The sequence below is a fragment of the Chroicocephalus ridibundus genome, chromosome 6 (genome assembly GCF_963924245.1).
Source record: "Chroicocephalus ridibundus chromosome 6, bChrRid1.1, whole genome shotgun sequence".
In the NCBI taxonomy this organism is placed as follows: domain Eukaryota; kingdom Metazoa; phylum Chordata; class Aves; order Charadriiformes; family Laridae; genus Chroicocephalus; species Chroicocephalus ridibundus.
Window position 1 is genome coordinate 33,019,157 of NC_086289.1, and position 20,489 is coordinate 33,039,645.

The following is a 20,489-nucleotide window of genomic DNA, read 5'->3' on the forward strand; positions in this document are numbered from 1 at the left end:
GCTTTATCAGTGAAGACCAATATAACAAATTCCCTCAGCCTCTCTGTTTACAGCCGTATCACCTTAGCACCCATTTCACATGTCAGCCAGCCAGCAGTCCCAGCAATACCCTACTTGCCTTCTTGCTTTTGGTGTATTTCGTAGAATTCTTACTATCAATTTGAGCATCTTTTATGATGCACTTTCAAAGTCGTCTTTAATCCTCTACAGGGTTTTCTTGAATTAGAGACAGAATGATGGAAACCATCTCACCTTCAACAGCTTTCAAGTGGCAGTGAATTTTCCTTGGCAAGGGAAGGGTGCCGACTTCAATCATATCCATGGCACTGTTTTGGGAAGAGCTTTCATGACATGACAGGCCTCATTTTCCACTGACTCTCACCCCAGCTAGACCCAAAGAAGTAGCTGTAAAATTATCACAACTGACGGGCAGCGTTTTACAGACATTAATGTCAGCTAGAAAAATATGACTATACCAGTTACAGACCAGTGAGGACCCTGATCCCAGCCTGGACCTTATAATGAGAACTGCTGATATCAAGTAAGGAAAAACATAGGCAAACATACCAGAGGAACATACCAACAAGGCGAACGTAGGCGAATAACTGACAAATATACCTAACCTTCATAGAGTGTTACTTCAAGCATTTGACAAAAGTATTTCTGTATCAAGAAAATACATTCACTTTGCATCACTATTTCTTATGATACATTAATATTTATGGCAAGTTCAGTATAAAAGCATTCACACAGACTACGTTGTTAAACATTGTATTTCGGCGATGCTTATGCTGTAATTCACCAGCTGGTTTATATTCAGTTCCTCTTAATGATATTTTTCACCCATCTGTGGAAGGTGGGAGGATGGCAAATTTCCAGTCACTGACAAATACTAAAATTTCATATAATAATAATAATAATAGAAATACCTTATATGATTTCATGACTGTGCCCTTGACAGGGATTTGATGTAGGGAGAAAAAGAGTAAGGAGCTTTGATCATTTTGATGTTACCAGGGAGATGATGAATCTGCAGTCTGCCATCAACCTCATCTTACTCCTAAAACACAGCTGAGTACTATGGTACCGCCACAGCGCACCATACATGAAAAGCCACCACATATTTATGGGAACACATGTAAGGAGACAGAGCTGTAAGCAAAGGACAAGCACAAAGCTGCCTGAGGTCCCCAACTCAGGGGCAACAGGAGCGTCCCAGTAAATGGGACTTACTTACTGCCTGCCCTGCAGCACGTCCTCTCCTGCCCCTCTCAGAGGGTTGCTTCAAGTACCGGCAATGCCAGAGCAGCTGGGCTGGATGCTGCCAGCCTCAGACCTCCCGCTCTGTGCCAGGAGCAGTGGGGCTCCCTGTTTGTGCAACTGCAGCCCAAGCAGAGCAGCAAGGTGCTCTGGGAGAGGACATGGCCATATATCAGCAACTGGCAGCGAGTCCTCTATCCTTGGGCAGGCGAACATGCTACCAACTACCAGCAAAAGGAAGGCAAGAAGAGAGGAAAAATAAAGTCTTAGCCCTGTCTTCATCTTCTCAAACCTCCCAAGTTAATTTGAAATCTTACTGACCACTTCCAACTTCTCCATAATTCTCCAATACTTTCCAGTACCTGTACAGCCATGTGACCGCAGGCGTCACACCACAGTGGTGGGGATGTGTACTCTTCTGCACTGCACAAGCTCAGCAATACATCTAATGTGGAGTTGAACCCGCCTGTGCACATGCTACTTAAAAATCTCTCGTGGTCCAGACCCGCCCTTGGGGCCCAACCGGGCCTTCTCTGCTCTTGGCCATTTAAAAGAAGTTGCAAAACACGTTAGAAGCAAATACAAACAGCTAAAATACACAGAGATGAAAATGTTAGATCATGGTGAGTATCATCATAAATTTTAGTAAGCTCTTAATGGGAAACCAACATCACTGAAATAATTTAAGCTACAGCTAATGATCTTAGTTCAAATACTTCAGATTTGATCCTCATTCCAGCTTTACTCTGGTGCCTAACATCAGTGTTTCTGATGCAGTAATTCCTGATCCATGGTAATGCAAATGAAAGGACATATTGATATTTAAAATGGATCCTTAAGTTTCTTTGGAAAAATAACCATATTGTTGCCTCTTAAGACTAGTATTTCGCATGTTTGAAAAAATTGTCTTGGACAAAGTTTTCTTATCTCTTCTTATGTCCTCTTAAAGTAACTGACAATTCAAAGAACTTGAGCTATGCCAATTCCACTAGAAGAAGAAAAAAAATCCTGCATTATTCTAGATCAAAGATAATGGAAAAATAAAGACATTTACAGGAAGTCTGAGGAAAACAGAAAAAGAGTCGGTGTGGTATTTCTCTCCTATTTGTAATTTTTGCTAATGCTTTAACAAAACATATTTATTAAAGTATCAAACTCTTGCCTGCTGGAGAAAACAAAGTAAGAAAGGATTGCCATTTGCAGCGGAAGCTCAGTCTGTAGTAATGAAACCATCTTTACAAATAAGTACGCCTGTAGACTGTACCCCATTGACCATCTCTCGTTCCCACCCAATGATAATTGAAAATCAAGACACGAGGCCTTAGGGGCAGGAATTATTGAGATGACAGATGACCTCTTACATCTAGAGATAAATACCACATACCTACACTCACACTGCTAAATCCCACTGGAGAATGGGACATTGAGTGAACAAATACTCCCAATTTATCACCAAAATGCTGTGGCAATGAGTGGGAGTCCCCTAAAATAGCCTATAAATTTATTCTTGGTAGGTGCCATAAGTAACTCCCTCTCCAGCTGGAGGCCCCTGCATGGGGCCCTGCAGGATGAGCGCTGCGTGCCGTGGTGGTCAGCACGTCCAGGGGGCCGTAGCCCAATGGGACACAATGCACCAAGTGGAGTCTCACAGCCCTGCGCTCTCCCTTATTGCACCAAGAGCTACAGCACTGCCAAACCTGGTGATCGATCCGCGCTCACTGCATATCTGCAGAGACAGCAGAGAGCTAACAACGGCCAAAAGAGTGCCAGTGCTGTTAGAAATAATTTCTTTCCCTGAAAAAGCACTACTATTATCAGCATCCGTTGTTTCATCCTTGTGGATGTCCTAAGGTCTGGTAAATTTAAGAACTGAGGGAAAGGGAATAGGTCTGCCCACCCATGGACCCTGCCTGGTCTCAGCCTGGAGGCTGAGGGAGAAGGGAGGAGAGGCAAAGCCCAGACCTGGTGCTTTCTGAAGAAACTGAAACCAGCCTGTCCCACACACGGTGTTTCTGAATATTAAGGATGCCTGCACCCTGCCCTGGGCCTGCTCCTGCCCCTCCAGGGCAGGAAGGCAGCTATTCTACTATAACCAGTTTATTCCTGGATTTACTGTATTTATGAAACCAGCTGGGGCAGAGAAGGAGAATAATCCAAGCTTTGAGTATTTAATGGCCTTTGAAGTGATTCATATAGAAAAAAACCTGAGTAAATATCAACCTGTTCAAATTCTTCACTCTAAGGAAATTAATGCTTTTCTATGTCACATTAAAACAGTGACATATAAAAGCATATCCCCTGCTTTCTAATCTGAGAATTCGGGTTAAAATAAGATAGTGATATTTTATGTGAACATAAATAAATATCTGCAGTATCTGTTATGGCAATATTTGTGTCTTTAGGCGTATGACATTTTCAATTCAGAACTTCCTTTGTGGGGAACAAACAAGCAACAATAAGATAGAACAAGATATGCCCTGGGTCTGCAGAATGGCACAGCTGAGCAGTGAGGAGAGACATCACTTTCTCTAATCCAAGAAGGGAATTTATTTTCTTATGACACACGTCCATTTGGGTTTGCAGTAGACCTGAGGCACAATACAATCTAAGATTTTGCAAAAGAAAGCACCAGAATGTAACCCTTACTCACTCCCCATAAATTATTAGCAATTTATTTTAATTTCTATCTGTTTTAATATCTTACACTGATTTTAGCTATTAGTTTATCTTAACCTTTAAGGAATCCTTTGCACGAATTTTAAATGGAGGCTTTGGTGATTTTTTGCAATGGGGCTTCTCAAATGAAACAATAACTTGATGATTTCTCCCAGGGCCTTAATTGGCTAGACAGAGGCTGAGTATATTCCCTTACATCAGTCATGGAACGTGCCTTACAAGTTAGCATTGAGATTTTCAATAGTGAGCTGCACAACAATGACATAAATACACAGGAAATAATACATTGTAAGGAGGAGATTAAGTTTGAATTCCTTTAAAAGGACATACTGTGGTTTTCCCCTAATGAAAGTCAGGCATCTATTAATAGACATAGATGTTCTCTGGCTCATTATGGAAACAAAGCTGTTTTTTCCATGGTTTGACAGGAATGGGCTTCCCTTCCCCCCAGCTCTTTTTTTCCCCCTGCTTCTGTTGTTCTGTTGTCTTGGCCTACACTTAAAAATATTGTCTGCTTTTTGTTTAAGTCTGGTATTCTTCACTGCCCTTGCAGTACATAAACATACTCTATGCTAGTATGCAGATACCCTTGTTTGTGGAAGATGCTTTATAAGTTTCCCCACTTCGAATAATTGCAAAGCTTGGGTTTGGCCTCCAGTATATTGCTGACTGAGGGAATCGAGCCCAGGCTCATCCATTGTTTGACGTGATCACACAAGCAGCTGCTTTGTGCTCTACTCTCACACCATCCTCCTGCCATAACCCCTGTGAAAACAGCTCTTGTTTCAAGTGGCACAGGTATTATTTGGCTTTCCTTGCTTCCTCTCTTCACTTCAACCCTCCTCCCCTCCCATCTTACAACAAGACTACCTTTTAGACTACCTTGTACTTTTCATAGTTTATTTATGCAGGATGTAGCAACCTTGAGAACTCCTTATTTTTAAACAAAACATCATTGATAGCTGAACACATTTGAGCTGTAATATGAGGAAAAAATCAAATGTTCTTAAAAGATGGCATTTCACTAAGTCAATATTGAATGTTTAATTCTTTTCTGAGCACAAACAGAAAGCAGCATAAAGTTGGCTAAAATATTTTTAAAATCTCTTGCTTCTAGCTTTTCAACTATTATAGCAGTCTCGTATCACATTTTTAAGCTTTTCTCCGAAAAACAAAAGACTAAAAAAAAAAATAACCTAAGACTCTCAAGTGATTACATTATTCCAAGACCGTAGAATTAACAAAAACCAAATATCTAATTCAAAATTTGTAACATCGTATTTCAACTTTTGGTTAAGCTTACCTCATTTAAGCGGTTAAATTGCTCAGTTGCTTCTTTTGGTGAAATTTGTGTTTTCTGATCTATTCTACAAAACAAAGCAAGAATTTTCACTCAATGGATTGCTTATCCATGCTGCAAATATTTCAAACTTTTCATCGCGTCTGTACATAAATTACAAGTTATAGGATAAAGTTATTTTATTATAAAAATAACACATCTATGAAAGTTACATCAGTATTTCATACCTCATTCAAAACCACAATGATTTTAATGGAATCCTAAATAATGTATTTAAATTGTGAATGAGGTCCTGGAAACTATGACATTAAAATCCGGGCTCACTCTGACACACAGAAAAAGTCCTAGAGAAGCTCGGTTAGCTCTCAGTATCTTGGTGAGCTAATAGGGTTAAAGCCAAGATAAAGCTCAAACATATGTTTAAATCTAAGCACAATTTGTCCCACATGCTTCAAGTCAGGAACAAGAGTTTTCCTGTATCAGAGCCATAAAGAATAAATCTTTCCATATTTAAACTTGATGGTATCCCAGGATCCCAATCTTCAACTTTCTGCTTAAGTTCTGTTTTGCAAATTTCACAAAGACCCAAGAGACTCTCATGAGGACCTGGAAATCCTTTGAGTAAGAGAAATTTCCACACTTTTTAAAGAGTGTCACTTTGCAGCTATCAGAGGTGTCCATACCTTTGGCTTTCGCTCAGTGTATCACTGCTTCTCCACATGGAAAAAGGAAAGGAAGGTCCTGGACTGGCAAGGGGAAAATCTCTTCCCTCTGTCTACAGCTAGTGAGACAACTGTGCCCCATCCAGACAGATGTGGTTGTGGTCTAGGGCTCCACACACCTACCTACCAGTTTACAAATTCACTCTACCAATGAAACTGAAGCCTAACAAAAACCTCACACAGATTGGATAAGCAACCTGAATAGCCTCATCCCGCTGCTCCGTCCTTCCCCAAGGCAAACAGAGGCTTTCTACACTCAGCTTCAAAGCTTGACATGGGTCTATCACAAGCTGACTCTCAACTCAGCTGAAGCAAGAAAACTGTTGCTGTCTCAGAGAATGAGATTTCTCATTGCTGAAAAGCTGGCAATGTTTGCTGGCCTCTGTGAGACTCACTCACAGACATGATCAAAACTAACACAAACCCCAGATTCCTTTGGACAAAAGAATTCATCTTTTCCAACCTATCGTGCTCAGAGTAATCCAAGCAAAACCAAATAGTTTTAGAAGTCTCTAGAGACCTCAAAAACAGCATAGACAGATCCGTAGGCCTTTGATGTAGTTCTTCATAGATTTATGAGGCATTTAAAGACTGAAATGATGGATATGCCACTTTCCCTACCAAAACAGACACATCAGATAGCTACACCAGGGTGAACAACCGCTTGCCTCCGAACAGGATCCAAGGTGCGCAATTCGTGTAGGAACAAAAATGAGTCATTTTGGTGGTGGTACATCTAGCACCAGAATGGGAGGTCTCACAGGCCACCCAGCCTGTACCTCCAGCCAGATACACAGGTACCTGATCAGAAGTGAGTGGTTTCTGGAGATACCTCAGCAGCAATGTGCCTTGGCTGACTGTTGTACAAACACCTATCTACATCTCTATGTAGCTCTCCACATATATATTCTTTCCATCATCTTGCCAGAAAATGAATAGCAAATGTCTCCACAATGTGAAGAGAACAGAAGGAAAATGGAATTACAAAAGCCAAAAGGTTAATTCCTAACAACCGACCTCTAGCGTTTAGGCAGCAGAGAGGACAGTATGAGGCAGCAGAAGAGAGTTAAAGAAAACTAAGAAAAAGCATAGGGAGAGCAAAGGGACTAATTTAATAGGAAAGAGTGACATATTTATAGTTTGGTTTAATTACATGTAAGGAAGGACCTGCAAGGCTACAAACAGATGAAGAACTAATTTACTAATGAAGAAAAAAATATTTAGAGTGATTTATTGCATTGAACTAGAGCTAGACATAAAAGAAAGGAAGAAAAGGACACGTGTCAGATTTGTACACTTCTGGTATTCATTTGCATGACTCCTTTCAGGGTGCCTAACACACAGCAAATGTGAACCCTCCTTTAAAAAAAAAATACACAACATAAAAACCTAAACACCAGTTTAAGTTTAGGTAAGAACCAGCAGTTCTTACTGGTGCTATACAAAGTTCTACATAATTCACAGCTGTATCACTCACGATTCTTGCACTCTGGAGAGTAAAATGTTTACAGCACCCCTGAAATACAACCTCTCTCTCATTCAGGATGATGTTCTTGTCTGCCATTTTAGGGATGCAGAAGTCTTGCCTTTTATGGTTTCTTTTTCACTAAAAAGGAGTAAGATGCTCTTAGCTTGGCATTCTTTGGATTCTGGAGATACTGAAATCATTAAGGTGAGTAACCATTTTTGTATGAAGACCATTTACACTAGCAGTCATATACATACGCTGAGCTGATCTTACTCTATACAGAGAGTTTGGGGGTGGGCTTTTTTGTTTTTGCCAAGATTAACTGTGCTGCTAGGCAAACGCAGGTTATCTGATTGTCACCAGGCAACAAAGGGCTTACAATTAATAACGATGAGTTGAATTCTACTCTTATTAAAAGTCAATCACAAAATATCCATTAACTTCAAAAGCAGCAGGAACAAGCCCTAATTTTCTGTCTGTGCTGAGTACATTAAAATTATTTTAGGCCTTAGCTGAAATTTTGAATAATAGCAAACAACCCTTATTTTGTATAATGTACATCATGTAAAATAACGAAAATGGAATTCTCTCTGTGGCTACTACTCAAATATATGTTATAGCATTCTTTATAAAATATGAAAGGCCTGACCTCTCACCCTCCCTATAGACTGGTAACTCAGGCTTTGGCAGACTGGCATCTGTATGGCACAGATGACAAAGATGCAACCCAGTAACATGTACATTTGAAGTTCATGGACATAACCAAAAAAATAAATTAAATGCTAATTATCATAACAGAGCTCCTACCAGACTTCAAGGGGAAGATAAATTTGCATGAGCAGTGAGCTGTTTAAAAAACAGACCAGAACATGTGAATTATTGAATTATGCATGATATCACTTCTAAACTGGCAGAAAATTCAAATAAGACCACATAAATTTAAAAAGTAGGAAAAATGAAGATAACTTAAGAAAATTCACTTCTTATTTCCCAGACTAAACCCAGAAAGGAGCATAACATTCTGTAATTTGCAAGTCTCAATCCAGTCCAACCCTGGATTACACTAACCCCATCCGCAGGAGACTTAGGTGTTCATCCACCATGATGCTACACATGCTCAGTGTCTTGGGCCAATTAATGTATCAGTGATGCCAGGAAAAATCCTGGTAAGCAAACCAGGATGCTCTGGGATGAAGCCCCTTTTCCAGATTCACTTTCAGTCTATCCTGGCCCAATACTTCTTCCCTGTCTCCAGTTTAGCAGTTGGTAGTCGGTTTTACCCTTCCCACTGTGAGGGTGGCCTACCAGGTTAACAGCTCAGAAAGCGCAGGTTCAGTACCGCACCAGAGCACTGATTCAGCCTATCCAGAGGTTACATCACACGAGTTCACAGAAAGGCAGACCCCACAACCAACACACCCCAGTGCCAGCAAAACAAAAAGGTCCTTTCTGAGACCTCCACAAATGGCAAAAAACATTATGAAGTTCAAACATAGTCACCACCTTACTACAGGGCTGCAGGTCAATGTTTCAAAAGCATGCCTGTGGCTCCTTACAAAGCAATACAGAACTACAACAGGCTCTTGGATGAACATAAAGGACAAGCTTGCAGTGAAAGAAACAACATTATTAAGACCCGAGGCTGTTTGGATACATCCTAGGCTGCTCCTTGGGCAGTCCCTGAATGCTGGACAGACAGAGAGCCAGAGTAGGAGTGCCTGGCTCATCAGTTACGTAAAGGCTGGCTGTGAACCACATTTGTTTTTCTAATCATGAGTGCCTCTCATACTCACCAGGCACAGTCCTTACTTGGGCTACAATAAGATACAAGAAATAACATTGGAACCATAAACACCAATATCTTAATATCAAAATTCCTGAAGAAGCTGCTCTTAGGAACTCGTCCATCATTTCCCAGCAAAGTGATGTTTCATCAGCAAAGCCTGATTTGCTGACAGAGAGCTATTTGCAGACACATGCTGGTCACGATGAATTTTTGCCAGGTCTGAGGCAAGACTCAGAGGGAAACTGGCCAAGTTTTCTCCCTGCTCACCTGGCTGCCTTTGTGGGAACGCAGCCTCACAAGCTCTGCCTCACCCGTGCGGGTCCACCATATGGTGTGGGGACATCAGCATTTCTGCAGCTTCCCTGCTCCCTCCCACGCATCCCTGAGTTGTAGCTGTGCAGCAGAAAGCATGGAAACTACCAGAGTCCCCACCTGAACTGACTTCTCAAAAGCTAATTGCCTTGAAAACTTAAATGCTGAAAGCCTCACTTAGTCTCCCTCAGGGGAGCACAGAAACCCTGGGAGACTCTGGCTGAACCCAAGATCCAGGGCGGCCCAGGCCTCCCGGCATTTCCAGTTTTCCTGCAGAACAGTCATAGGTCTGGCAGCAACTGCCACTCTACAGCCTCTGCAGAAATTAGGGACAACCCTGGGACCAGCTGAGTCCTACTAAATGAAATTACTCCACTCCCGTTTTATCTGGGGAATAGGAAAGAGGGGGAATTTTCAAGATTTATTTTCGTGGGGGCAGAAACCCCCAAAGCGTAGTTCCCACACTGACTTGGAACGCAACCTTCTCTGGAACACTGCCATTCCCACCGCCCAGGAGTTCCACATTTCATCCCCCTTTCTATGTAACAGGCATCTGAAGAAAACACCATTCTCTAGTCAGGTAAGAGCGTACACAGCTCTGCAATCCACGTCAGTTTTGCTGATTGCCTTTGAGAAGGCAATCGGTAAGAACAGCTTTGTGTAATCATATGTATTGTTCCATACTGGCTTTCCTATTCTCTGTTAAAAAAAAGGCAATTCTCTTTATTGTAACATTTCTTCCTGGGGCCTGCATATAACTTTTATCTCCCAAAGGTGCAGATTATATTACACTCTTATCCAAACCCAACTACACACAGTGACTAGAGCAGCATTCAATGTAATCACTAGCAATAGTATTAGAAATTCATGTTCTTCTTATAAAATGTAAAGGTTTCCTTACATGTAGATGGCATTTAATATTCTAAAATGATGCTGATGTTCATAAATCATGCATGATAAACACCTCTTGAAATTAAAATACTTGATTTGCAGGTCAGGTATAGCTTAGCCAAGAACAAGAAAGTATTCCCTCATTCTTCTGACTGTGAGCCTCTTCACCAAGTCTATTCTTCCATTTCCCTCAAATCCCACTAAAACTTTTCCTTCACTGTTTCAGTGATTATCATAAAATTAAAGCACTGCCCCTAAAAACAATCAACATACATACTTGTGTGTCATATTTCTATAGGTTATGTCTCTTATATTGCCTGTTCTGTTCTTTGTTATGTATTTGTTCATGAACATCCCTTGTTAGATTACCCTGAATTTAGATTGCTTAACAGGGACTGTACTGAAAAGTTTTTCGTATCTCAGTAGTTTTCAATCCATATTTAGACAAATTAAACCTGTACTGTTTTTAGTTGCCCCACACTAACTAGAATAGATTTTTTTAAAAAAAACTGTACCATTCAGAGGCATCTAGACCTTTAAACTCCAGTGAGACTAATGACAGAGCTATAGCAGTCTGCAGAAACAAAATTAAAGTAGAAGTACTAACCAACCGCACTAGAAATAATCAACCTTGGTTCTTAGTATGAGACAGAAATAAATCTTTCTTCTCCTGTCTTCCCCACACACATCTGATAGACAGAGGAGCCTGCCCAGTGGCACCCCTGCAGCAGTGTGGCCATCTCCTCCAAAAGACCAGAAAGCTTTTGGTCTGTGTTAGGGATCCTAGGCAGAGGTAGTGTTCCAAAGCACTGCTAATTTCACCAGTAACCTAACAAAAACAGGGTGGAAGACAGTGAAACTCAAGTTTTGTGGGGCTACCAGATGTGTTCTGTCAAAGTCTAGCTATGATTGTTGCCTGCTGCCAAGACTGAATGCTTAACCTTTGCCATGTCCCAGAGCAGAGAAGGCAGAAAACAAGGCAAGACGTCATACCCTGGCAGCTATGCTTCACGGCCTGTTGCATGAGCCAGTTCTGTGATCCTGATGTAGCAGCCAGTGCTCTGCACGAGTGAGACATGGGCGTGTAATTGCTCTGGCCCTATCAAAGCTGAGCGATGGCAGAGGGATGGGGCAAGCTGCTGGTGACCCTTAAAGAGGAGTCATCAGACACAGCGACCCTCAAACTGAAAGTGATAACTTCAGCCTATGTAATTCAAAGTCCCCTGCCCCAGCTGGGTGTTGGGAATGTTTTTTCCAAGGACAGTTAAGACAATTAAAGTAAATAAAGTGTGAGTGTGAGGCCAGGGACCATGCATTAATGCTTGTTTACTCCACATTTGAAGTTCCTTATTTGAGAGTAAAGTCACCTCCATTTTGTTGACTTCATCAAGTCTTCATCAAACTAAGACACAGCCAGAGTTGAGATTTGATCACTGTGCTTTCACAGCTTTTAGCATGGTAAATCCAGGTACCATTATTTAACAGACTTAGCACTTGTGGACAGCAGGCTTCCTAAGGAGCCACCCTGGTGTTAAACAGAAATAAATAGCATAGTGAACAATGGTTTAATACCAGGGAAACTAAAAAGGCCACACTGTTGAAATGGACAGGGGAACTTTACTGTGGTTGCTGTTTTATTCATGCACACACCACTCTGGTTCTTATCTTTAACGTCCCTGTTTCTTTCATCTTGTTCCTTTCATCAATCGAAACTAACCAATGTTATTTCATTATCTACTCATACACAGACCTCCTACCGGCAGAGCCACTAGGTAGGTCTAACTCTCCAATACCAAACCCACTATGCTCCTCTTTACAAGAAATCCATGTGATTTTTTCCTAGTGTAAAGAATGCCAGAAAAAGAGCAGGCAAGCTTCCTAGACTGGGGGTAATTAGAAACACTTTCTGAGATGCAGGACTTTGCAGTGTCTCAATCACAGATGCAGGCATTGGAAGGCGAAAGCAGTTCTTTGTGAAAGCTAATTAAATGCTTGGTCATTCTGCTAAAGCTTCCTTTGAGAGCACAAATTAATATCATTTACAACGTTGCCTACTAAAAGCTGTGCTGAAGGCAACCAGTTCATTTCGCATAAAGCACCAAACTGCCATTGGATGGCAACTGTCACTACTAACCTAGTCCTGACTTGAAAGAGACCTTGGAGGCAATGAGCTCTGCATGTCCACCAGCTGTGCCCTGACCCACTGAGCATCCCTGGGATGTACAGCTGCTGCTCTGGTCCCTCCAAAGAGAGCCAGAGCTTCTGCCACACAGCACCAAGGCTGCCATGCACCTTGAGGCAGAGAACAAAGAGCAGAGATGTGGCTCATCTGCCTGAAACTATGTGCGCAGCAAAGCAGGGCCAAATCAGCACCTGAGCATGGGAAATTTGTAAAGCGGTGCCCCAAAAACTGACAGCTGTGAAGAGCATGATCTTATTTACACAGTCCAAGCCTGTCAGTAAGAGCAAAATTTTATCCTTAGGATACACCCTCACTGGTAGATTGGGGCAGTGGGGCAAGTTGAAACCCCATTTCTAGCCTTTTGCAGAGCCATGAAGGATCAGAGGAGGAACTGTGACTTCCAATAGCTACCAGAGCTGAGTTACTTCATGATCAGCTGAGTTACCTGCCACCAAGACTTGGCTAATGCCTGACCTGGATACCCTGTACCCTTCAGGGCACTGGAACAAGCACAGTTACCACAGCACCCAGGGTCTAAACTGCACCTAAATGTATACCCCTGCTAAAATCAGGTGTGCGGCTTCCCATTCCCATTGCTCAGTGAGAATACAGCTCTGAGAAAGACTGCAGCAAGTCACCACCGGGGGGAAAAGAAAAGAAGTGCCAAGATATTTTTGAAACTTGGCACAGAGGAATTGAAGTTTCTGAACTGAGAATGTTTTTCCTGCTTGAAATGTAAGGGGTTTAAAGAATGATGAAATTTGCATTCTTATCTTCATCCCTTTCACTTTCTCCAAACAGTTCTAGGCATATAAATACAGAACACAACTGCCAGTGGGAGCCAGGAGTCTGAATATTTTATACAAAAGGCAGGAAATAAATTAGCCTTTCCTACAGTTAATCAGAAGTGAAATGCAGTGTCTTATCCCAAGGCTTACCTTGGTTGAAATCTCACGACTGCTTCCTGGCATCTGAAAGCCACGTTCTGTGCATAGTCATTAGCTGAGGATCCAGCCTTCCCCTGCCACTCTGAGAGGCCTGGCGAGGCACTTTCCAGCTCCTGCACAAAGCAAAAAAAAAACCCAAACGTTGCATGCCCTGTTAGTACCAATCAGGCTTAGCTGAATATTTTGCTTTAAGAAAAAAAGGAGCTCCATGAGACTTGATGCTGATTGTGATTCTTTATTATTTTTTGGTAATAATCTGGAAACAACTGGAAAACACAGACTAGAAAAGGTTCTAAACAAAGTAGTATCTTCTTTCACTGTAAAACATTTTTTGAAACCAAAGCAGACGGTAGCCCATTTTCTGTTTATTAGTTAGATAACAGATGTCAGCTTCTGAGCTAAGAAGTGCTATACACAGAGTTCAGTATCTTTTTGCTTATGTATACATTCACATTTCATTTGAAATTATTTACTCATGTGTCAGTTTTTTATTACTTGGGTATCATAAGAAAATTCTAGGCTGACAAAAGCAAATGCAATTCACTTAAATAAGATTTGTAAGGTATAACCAGTTTCCTTTTTCCTTTTGCTCTTTCCCTTCCCTAGCATATGCACAGCTTTATGAACAGAGTATCACTTTGGGAGGAGTGAAAGGTAATGAAGAAAAAAAGTGACATCAGCCATCCCGCCACACAGAAAATGAAAAGGCAATAGAGTCCAACAAATTGAGGAAGGGAGTAGGAAATAGAAAGGTATGCATTTTACTCCAAGCTTTTGAAAACCAGTTGTAGGGCTGTGACAAGGTCTGTTCAGCACATCTTTATTTCCTTACCTATAAAACGGGTTATAATATTTCCCTTGCATTGCAAAAGGGTAAATTAATGAAGTTCTTTGGAAATCAAAGTGGGGCTTTTTCCTACTTCTTTATTAGCTTTTATCATACAATATTTTGTAGTTCAATATATAGTTCACAAAATTAAAGTACAACATGCTTTGCGAAACAACAGTGTTCCCTTCCCCTGGTAAAGCAATGTATCTGATTTTGCTCCAGTTTCAAAGCTTAGCTGGAAGCATGGAAGTTGGAAAGACTGTTTGGATGTGAACTTGGAGGGCTGAGGTCATTCTACATTTAAAAAAACAGTGGCTGCTTTTACTTCCTTCTTAGTCCGTTCCGTCTTTACAGACTATGAATGAAGCTTGTTCAGAGACGCATTGTATTTAAACAAAACTAAATTACACTTTTTTATTTTATAAATTTTATAATTTTATAAAAAGTCAATTTTATAAAAAGTTTTAAAATTAAGAAAATTGCCCAAATGCTCTCCTCTCAGGAGAAATATTCAGTGTCTACCTCTCAAAATTAATGATGAAAAGACTAATGGATCTTGTAAAAAAAAAATAACAACTGGTAAAAATCAATAAAAAGTCTGATCACTGGCACTTTACTTCCTCTCCACGATGACATTTTAACTATAGGATATTTGTTGGATAAATGAATGTTAATTCCTCCTCCTTAGTCTATGAGATGAGTATAAAAAGCACCTCGAAATCTATCTCTAGAAAGAGGTAGCTGTCACCATCGTGATGGAAGGTATTCGGGAGGAAGCAGCCATGTGCTAACTCTAACACGCACGTCCGTCCATGGAGTATGTCTGTGCTGCAATTTTGAAGTGTAGACCTGCCCTGGCACTAAAAGGACTTTCCCTGCCAGTTGAAGAGAGCTGCGCTAACATTAGATTAGGCTGCTTTGGTATCAGCCACTGCAGTAGAACTGACCCAGCAGAGGTTAATCAAGCTTTCCAACCATACTGACTACCCACAAGGGGCAAACTTCCAAAATGGACCTCCAAACCAGAGGCTGTTCTTTTTTCAGACTAGATATAACGACACTCTGATGATATCAGAGCAAAAGGATTGAAAGCTTCACTCAACTGACTAGCATCACTCTTGCTTTTGTTACCCTTTGTCTCCTTCAGAGCCTTCTAGGACAGATGTCTTCCCCTCTCCCCATGTCTATCTAAGATAGTTTAGCATTGGATAAATGACATTTTATCCAAAAATGGTAATAACAATTCAGGTTACAAACGGACAGAAGTTTTTTGCAGCTGTCCTAGCTTTTCCGTTACTGTCTTGACATTATTTTCCTCTAGTTATATAAAAATGATCATATGTTCTTGGGGTCTAAACAGGTCAACACAAAAGTTTTCATTAAAGTTCAAGGCAGAAGTGTATTGAACCAGTTCAGCTTATTTTATTTGCCCAGAAATCTTCAGTGGCTTGATGGTCTCCAGGTAGAACAAGCATTTTGCTCATTTGTGCTTGGAATCTCTTGTAAGGACAGGGTTACATTTTGCTAGGTATTGGACATGACAGAAAGTAGAAAGACTAACACTATATTCTGGAAAAAGCTGGAAGAAAGAATTCTGCATCATCACTGTGATGCATACTGAAAATATTCTTTCTCAAAGAGATTTAATAATAGAGACACGTAGGAAGACTAAAAATCAGATCTCAGAAAAACCTCTGGAACTGAATCTGGGAATTTGTACTTTTTGTAAATCTGAAGGATGTAAACTGGGGGGATAGAGGGAAGAGGTCGGGACACTGGAGTTCAGGAGATGACTTTCCTATGACTGTAGTGGCCTCATTAGGGGACATTTCTGGTCAGAACTTGAATCCTAGCTTTTTATGCCATCATATGACAATATAGAGTTTCAGGATACAATAAAATACCAAAAGAGGCAAAAGCCATTGACTTAAACCAGTTGAAGACCTGGTCTAGAATTCTTGCAAGAGCCTCAACTTTTATGTTTAGATGGGCTTAGCTTCAGAAGTTGATCACGACAGCTGTTTATACAGACAAAAAGAAAACTTTGCATGCTCTGTAAATGAATGAAACTAGCGCATGTCAAGTTAAGCAAGCATATCTTCTGGCTGAAGCCTTCTCAGTGTTGTACTATTTAAGTTAATCAGTCAAAGAAAGTCAATCCAGTTAAGGTACAAAACTAAACCTGCATTAAAGTAGTAAACTTGCTTCAGCAGAAGCCTCTTCTGCAACGAATACCCCTCTCCCGTATCAGCAGAGAGAACACAGCAATTCAAAATGCTTTCTGCTAGATGAAAGCTGAGGACAAGAATATGTGCTGGTAATAAGCGCTTACTTGCAGGCTTGATGTTTGAGGATTTGGGTGAGTTTTGGTTGGTTTTTCTTTTCTTTTTTCTTTTTTTTTTGTTGTTGTTATTGTTCATAAGTTATGTCATTAGGATGTTAAAGAGTAACCTTAGGGAAACACCCTTGATGGAACCTCCATTTCTTAAGAGCAATGAAAACCATTCCTGATGCATCAAAGGCATCCAACAGTATAGTGCTGTCTTCTATTGTATTTCTGTTTCTTCTTCACTACGGAGAGTGAAGCTTCTACAATGAGGCTCCATCTGGTAAGTAGTCTGTGAAGAGGGAAATCTCCAGGCATTGCTGAGAAGGCTCAGTGCTGCATAATCACTGCCATGATATTTGCTCTGTACACAAAATAATACATGGGCTTGGAAGCAGACAAAAATTTCCATCATGGATACATATGTTGAGATAACTCAACTTCTGTTTCACAAGCTAAAATTATTTTTAAACTTATTTTCCTTAAAAAAAATCACAGTATGTCATAACCCATCTCTGTCAGAGCATCTGAATTACAGTAGAGGCATACAAATGTTTGCTGTGTTTACGCAGCAGGTTAATCTGCTCTTGAACTCCAGAAAGTGCCCTGCATCCTTCATATGCTTTATCCAACACATAAACACTTCTGTCTCTCGTCAAATGTAAGCTCTATGCAAATACCCTGCCAGCCCTGGCATATCACATAGTGCTGTGTCAGTGTAGAAAATAGTCAAGACTGAAGTCCTGAGAAGAAGTGCCTCCCACCCCTCCTGAAAATGCAAGCCCATACAAGAAAATAAGCAGGTATGTATTTAATGGACAGAGAATTGAACAGACTTAATCCACAATGGGAGGTATGGTTTAAACATAAATAGAGTATACCTAAAAATTGAAGCGGAACTTGCAGACTGCCTGACATGTTCATCTGTTTGTGTAGCTAATGTGTTAACATTTGCTCTGTTTTTTTGATTCCAGTGCATTTAAAATCACAATTTTAATGCCAAATTACTGAAAGTTCTTTGAAATCCATGCAATTTGACCATTTAATTTATACACAAAATACAAAATTTCACACAGCAATTTTCAGCATTCCCATATCTACACATCAATTGTCAAGCCAACATTTCATTTTTATAGTCATTTACCTTGATAATACGACTTTAAAATTGAACTTTTACTGTCTCTACCTATTAGCTAGCATGCTTAGTGTCACTTTATAAGTATGTCTCAGTATCAGTGGATAACTCATTTAATAATCTATATTCATGACTGCATCACAGGTGAGTGACAGGAGAAAGGATTAAGCAAGGAAAGCAGACTTTCCATTCCTCACCATCTGTTCTCACGCTGACTCCCCAGAGTATGTTCTGAGCATATGCTTCCTCACCTCTTGAAGTCAAATAAATCCTAATTAATTTGATTTTCTATAGATTAACATTGCGGAATTGCTAAAGAAGCTCATGAAACCACAGCAAAGATGAAACCAAGTAGCTGAAGTACAGCAGTGTAATCACATTCTAGCAGCCTGACTCTCTTCCCAAACTTTGGAAAGGTTACAACTGCCCCCATACCCAGCTCCTGCCTCCAAAGAAATAACTGCATGCAATATCCAAGATACAGCTTTACTCTAGTGACATTTTATCAGCTGATAATTGGCCAAGTGAAGTCTCTTGATATTAGTCACTTTTATTAGACTGTTAATCATCACTGTAGATTTAATAACTTTTTCTTCATCAAGATCTAGGGTACACGACCACAGTACTACACTTGCGTCAAAAAAATCAGAGGCACAGGAATCACACTTCAGCAGACTGAGAGCCCGAGTTGGCCATCTTTCCTCTACTTGAATGCAGCAGTCTGCTCCCTCACAGTGACGTTTCTACAATGGAAATCCCTTGGATTCTCACTAGTAGAAAGGCACACAAAATTGGTTACCATCCAAACAGGCTTTAATCCTTCCAGCACATGCAGCAAACTTATTTATGTTCAATAACCTATTCTGATCTTAAAGGGACAATTTTCTAAAAAAGCAGCTCATGGGCTTACAGCACAGAAGGGCAAGTGGGTCCAGAGAAGGGCAATGAAGCTGGTGAGGGGTCTGGAGAATAAGTCTTACAAGGAGCGGCTGAGGGAGCTGGGATTGTTCAGCCTGGAGAAAAGGAGGCTGAGGGGAGACCTTGTCACTCTCTACAACTACCTAAAAGCAGGTTGTAGAGAGGTGAGGGTCAGTCTCTTCTCCCAGGTAACAAGCGCTAGGACAAGAGGAAGGAGCCTCAAATTGTGCCAAGGGAGGTTTAGACCAGATACTAGGAAAACTTTTTACACTGAAAGGGCTATTAAGCATTGGAACAGGCTGCCCAGGGAAGTGGTTGAGTCACCATCCATACCACCATACCTGGAGGTATTTAAAAGACAGGTAGACATAGCGCTTAGAGATATGGTTTAGTGATGGTTTTTGTCAGAGTTAGGTTGATGGTTGGAGTAGATGATCTGTAAGGTCCCTTCCAACCCAGGCGATTCTATGATTCTACGAGTAGCAAACATTTCCCTGGCTTATCAGAGCAACACCTTTAAAAGAGATACTATCACTGCACTATTGTAACTGTCTTTGTCTGAAGCCACAGAGAAGTCAGGTGGGGGAAGTGAGGAGATTGTTGAAAAAAGCACTCTATCAAACTCAGGAAAGGGAGGATGAACAGTTTTAATCACTGTATGTAGTGCATCATGCTTTTCTTTCATAAATGCATGTACTCAGACATTGCTGTTTGTCAGCTTGACATCAGCTGCTTACGAGTACATCATTTATTTCATCAAGTGGCTTGGTGGCAAGGTGTTTCACAAAAGGAAGGTATAGGCAGTTGCATAGTGTTTCAAAGCATCAGTCTGGCCCACTTTTCCAGGTAATAACAACCTGCCATATACATATAAACAACAGTTACTACAAACAACACAGTAGCACTTTGCTTTCAGCTTCAAAATGGAGGGAAGCAGTTGCTATCAGTTCATGACTAGAGCTGCTGACACTGACAGCTGCAATAGGCTTTGGGAGGTCGGAAGACACCAAGGATCCCAACAAGAGCCCACAAACCCTTCGCAGAGCTCTTCTGCAAGCAGACCCTTGTTTTTCATAGGCAACTTTAACAAAGCCAGGAGCCAGATGCTTGCTTCTTTAAGAACAAAAGCCCTTGAGGTAGCTGAAGATACAGCAAGGCAAGTATTTGGGTCAAGAAGCGTGCACATCCTAACTAACGAGAATGAAGGCTATGTGAAATGAAGGGCTTGGTAGATGCTTTCTCCAAAACAGCTTCCTTCTGCAAACCCTTCCAAGAGGCAACCTCTTTCCTCTACAGCAAGCACCACTGAAGCCAGTGGAGATACAGGAGGCTGATGAGAGACCTCATCACTCTCTACAACTACTTGAAAGGACATTGTAGAGAGGTTGGTGATGGTCTCTTCTCACAGGTAATTAGCGATAGAACAAGAGGGAATGGGTTCAAGCTGCAGCAGGGTAGGTTTAGGCTGGACATTAGGGAAAAATTCTTCACAGAAAGAGTGGTTAGACACTGGAATGGGCTGCCCAGGGAGGTGGTGGAGTCACCATCCCTGAATGTGTTTAAGACTCATTTAAATGCAGTGTTAAGGGATATGGTGTAAGGGAGAACTTTGTAGAGTAGAGTTGATGCTTGGACTCGATGATCCCAAGGGTCTTTTCCAACCTAAATGATTCTGTGATTCTATGACATTCATTGAAAAGGATACAATTCCCTCTATGAATGAGTGGAGTTCCTTTA

The 20,489-nt window shown here is 41.0% G+C and overlaps 1 protein-coding gene across 5 annotated transcripts in view; it reads right to left on the reverse strand.

Moving 5' to 3' along the window:
- The window catches only part of FAM13C (family with sequence similarity 13 member C), a 65,468-nt gene that overhangs the window by 28,078 nt on the left and 16,901 nt on the right, over positions 1-20,489 (reverse strand). For all 5 annotated transcript variants that reach the window (XM_063337955.1, XM_063337961.1, XM_063337960.1 and 2 more), the window contains 2 exons: positions 13,536-13,657; positions 5,240-5,303 (listed from right to left, as the gene is read on the reverse strand). In XM_063337955.1, coding sequence (XP_063194025.1) covers positions 5,240-5,303; positions 13,536-13,657 — 186 coding nt within the window. The remainder of the gene's footprint in view (positions 1-5,239; positions 5,304-13,535; positions 13,658-20,489) is intronic.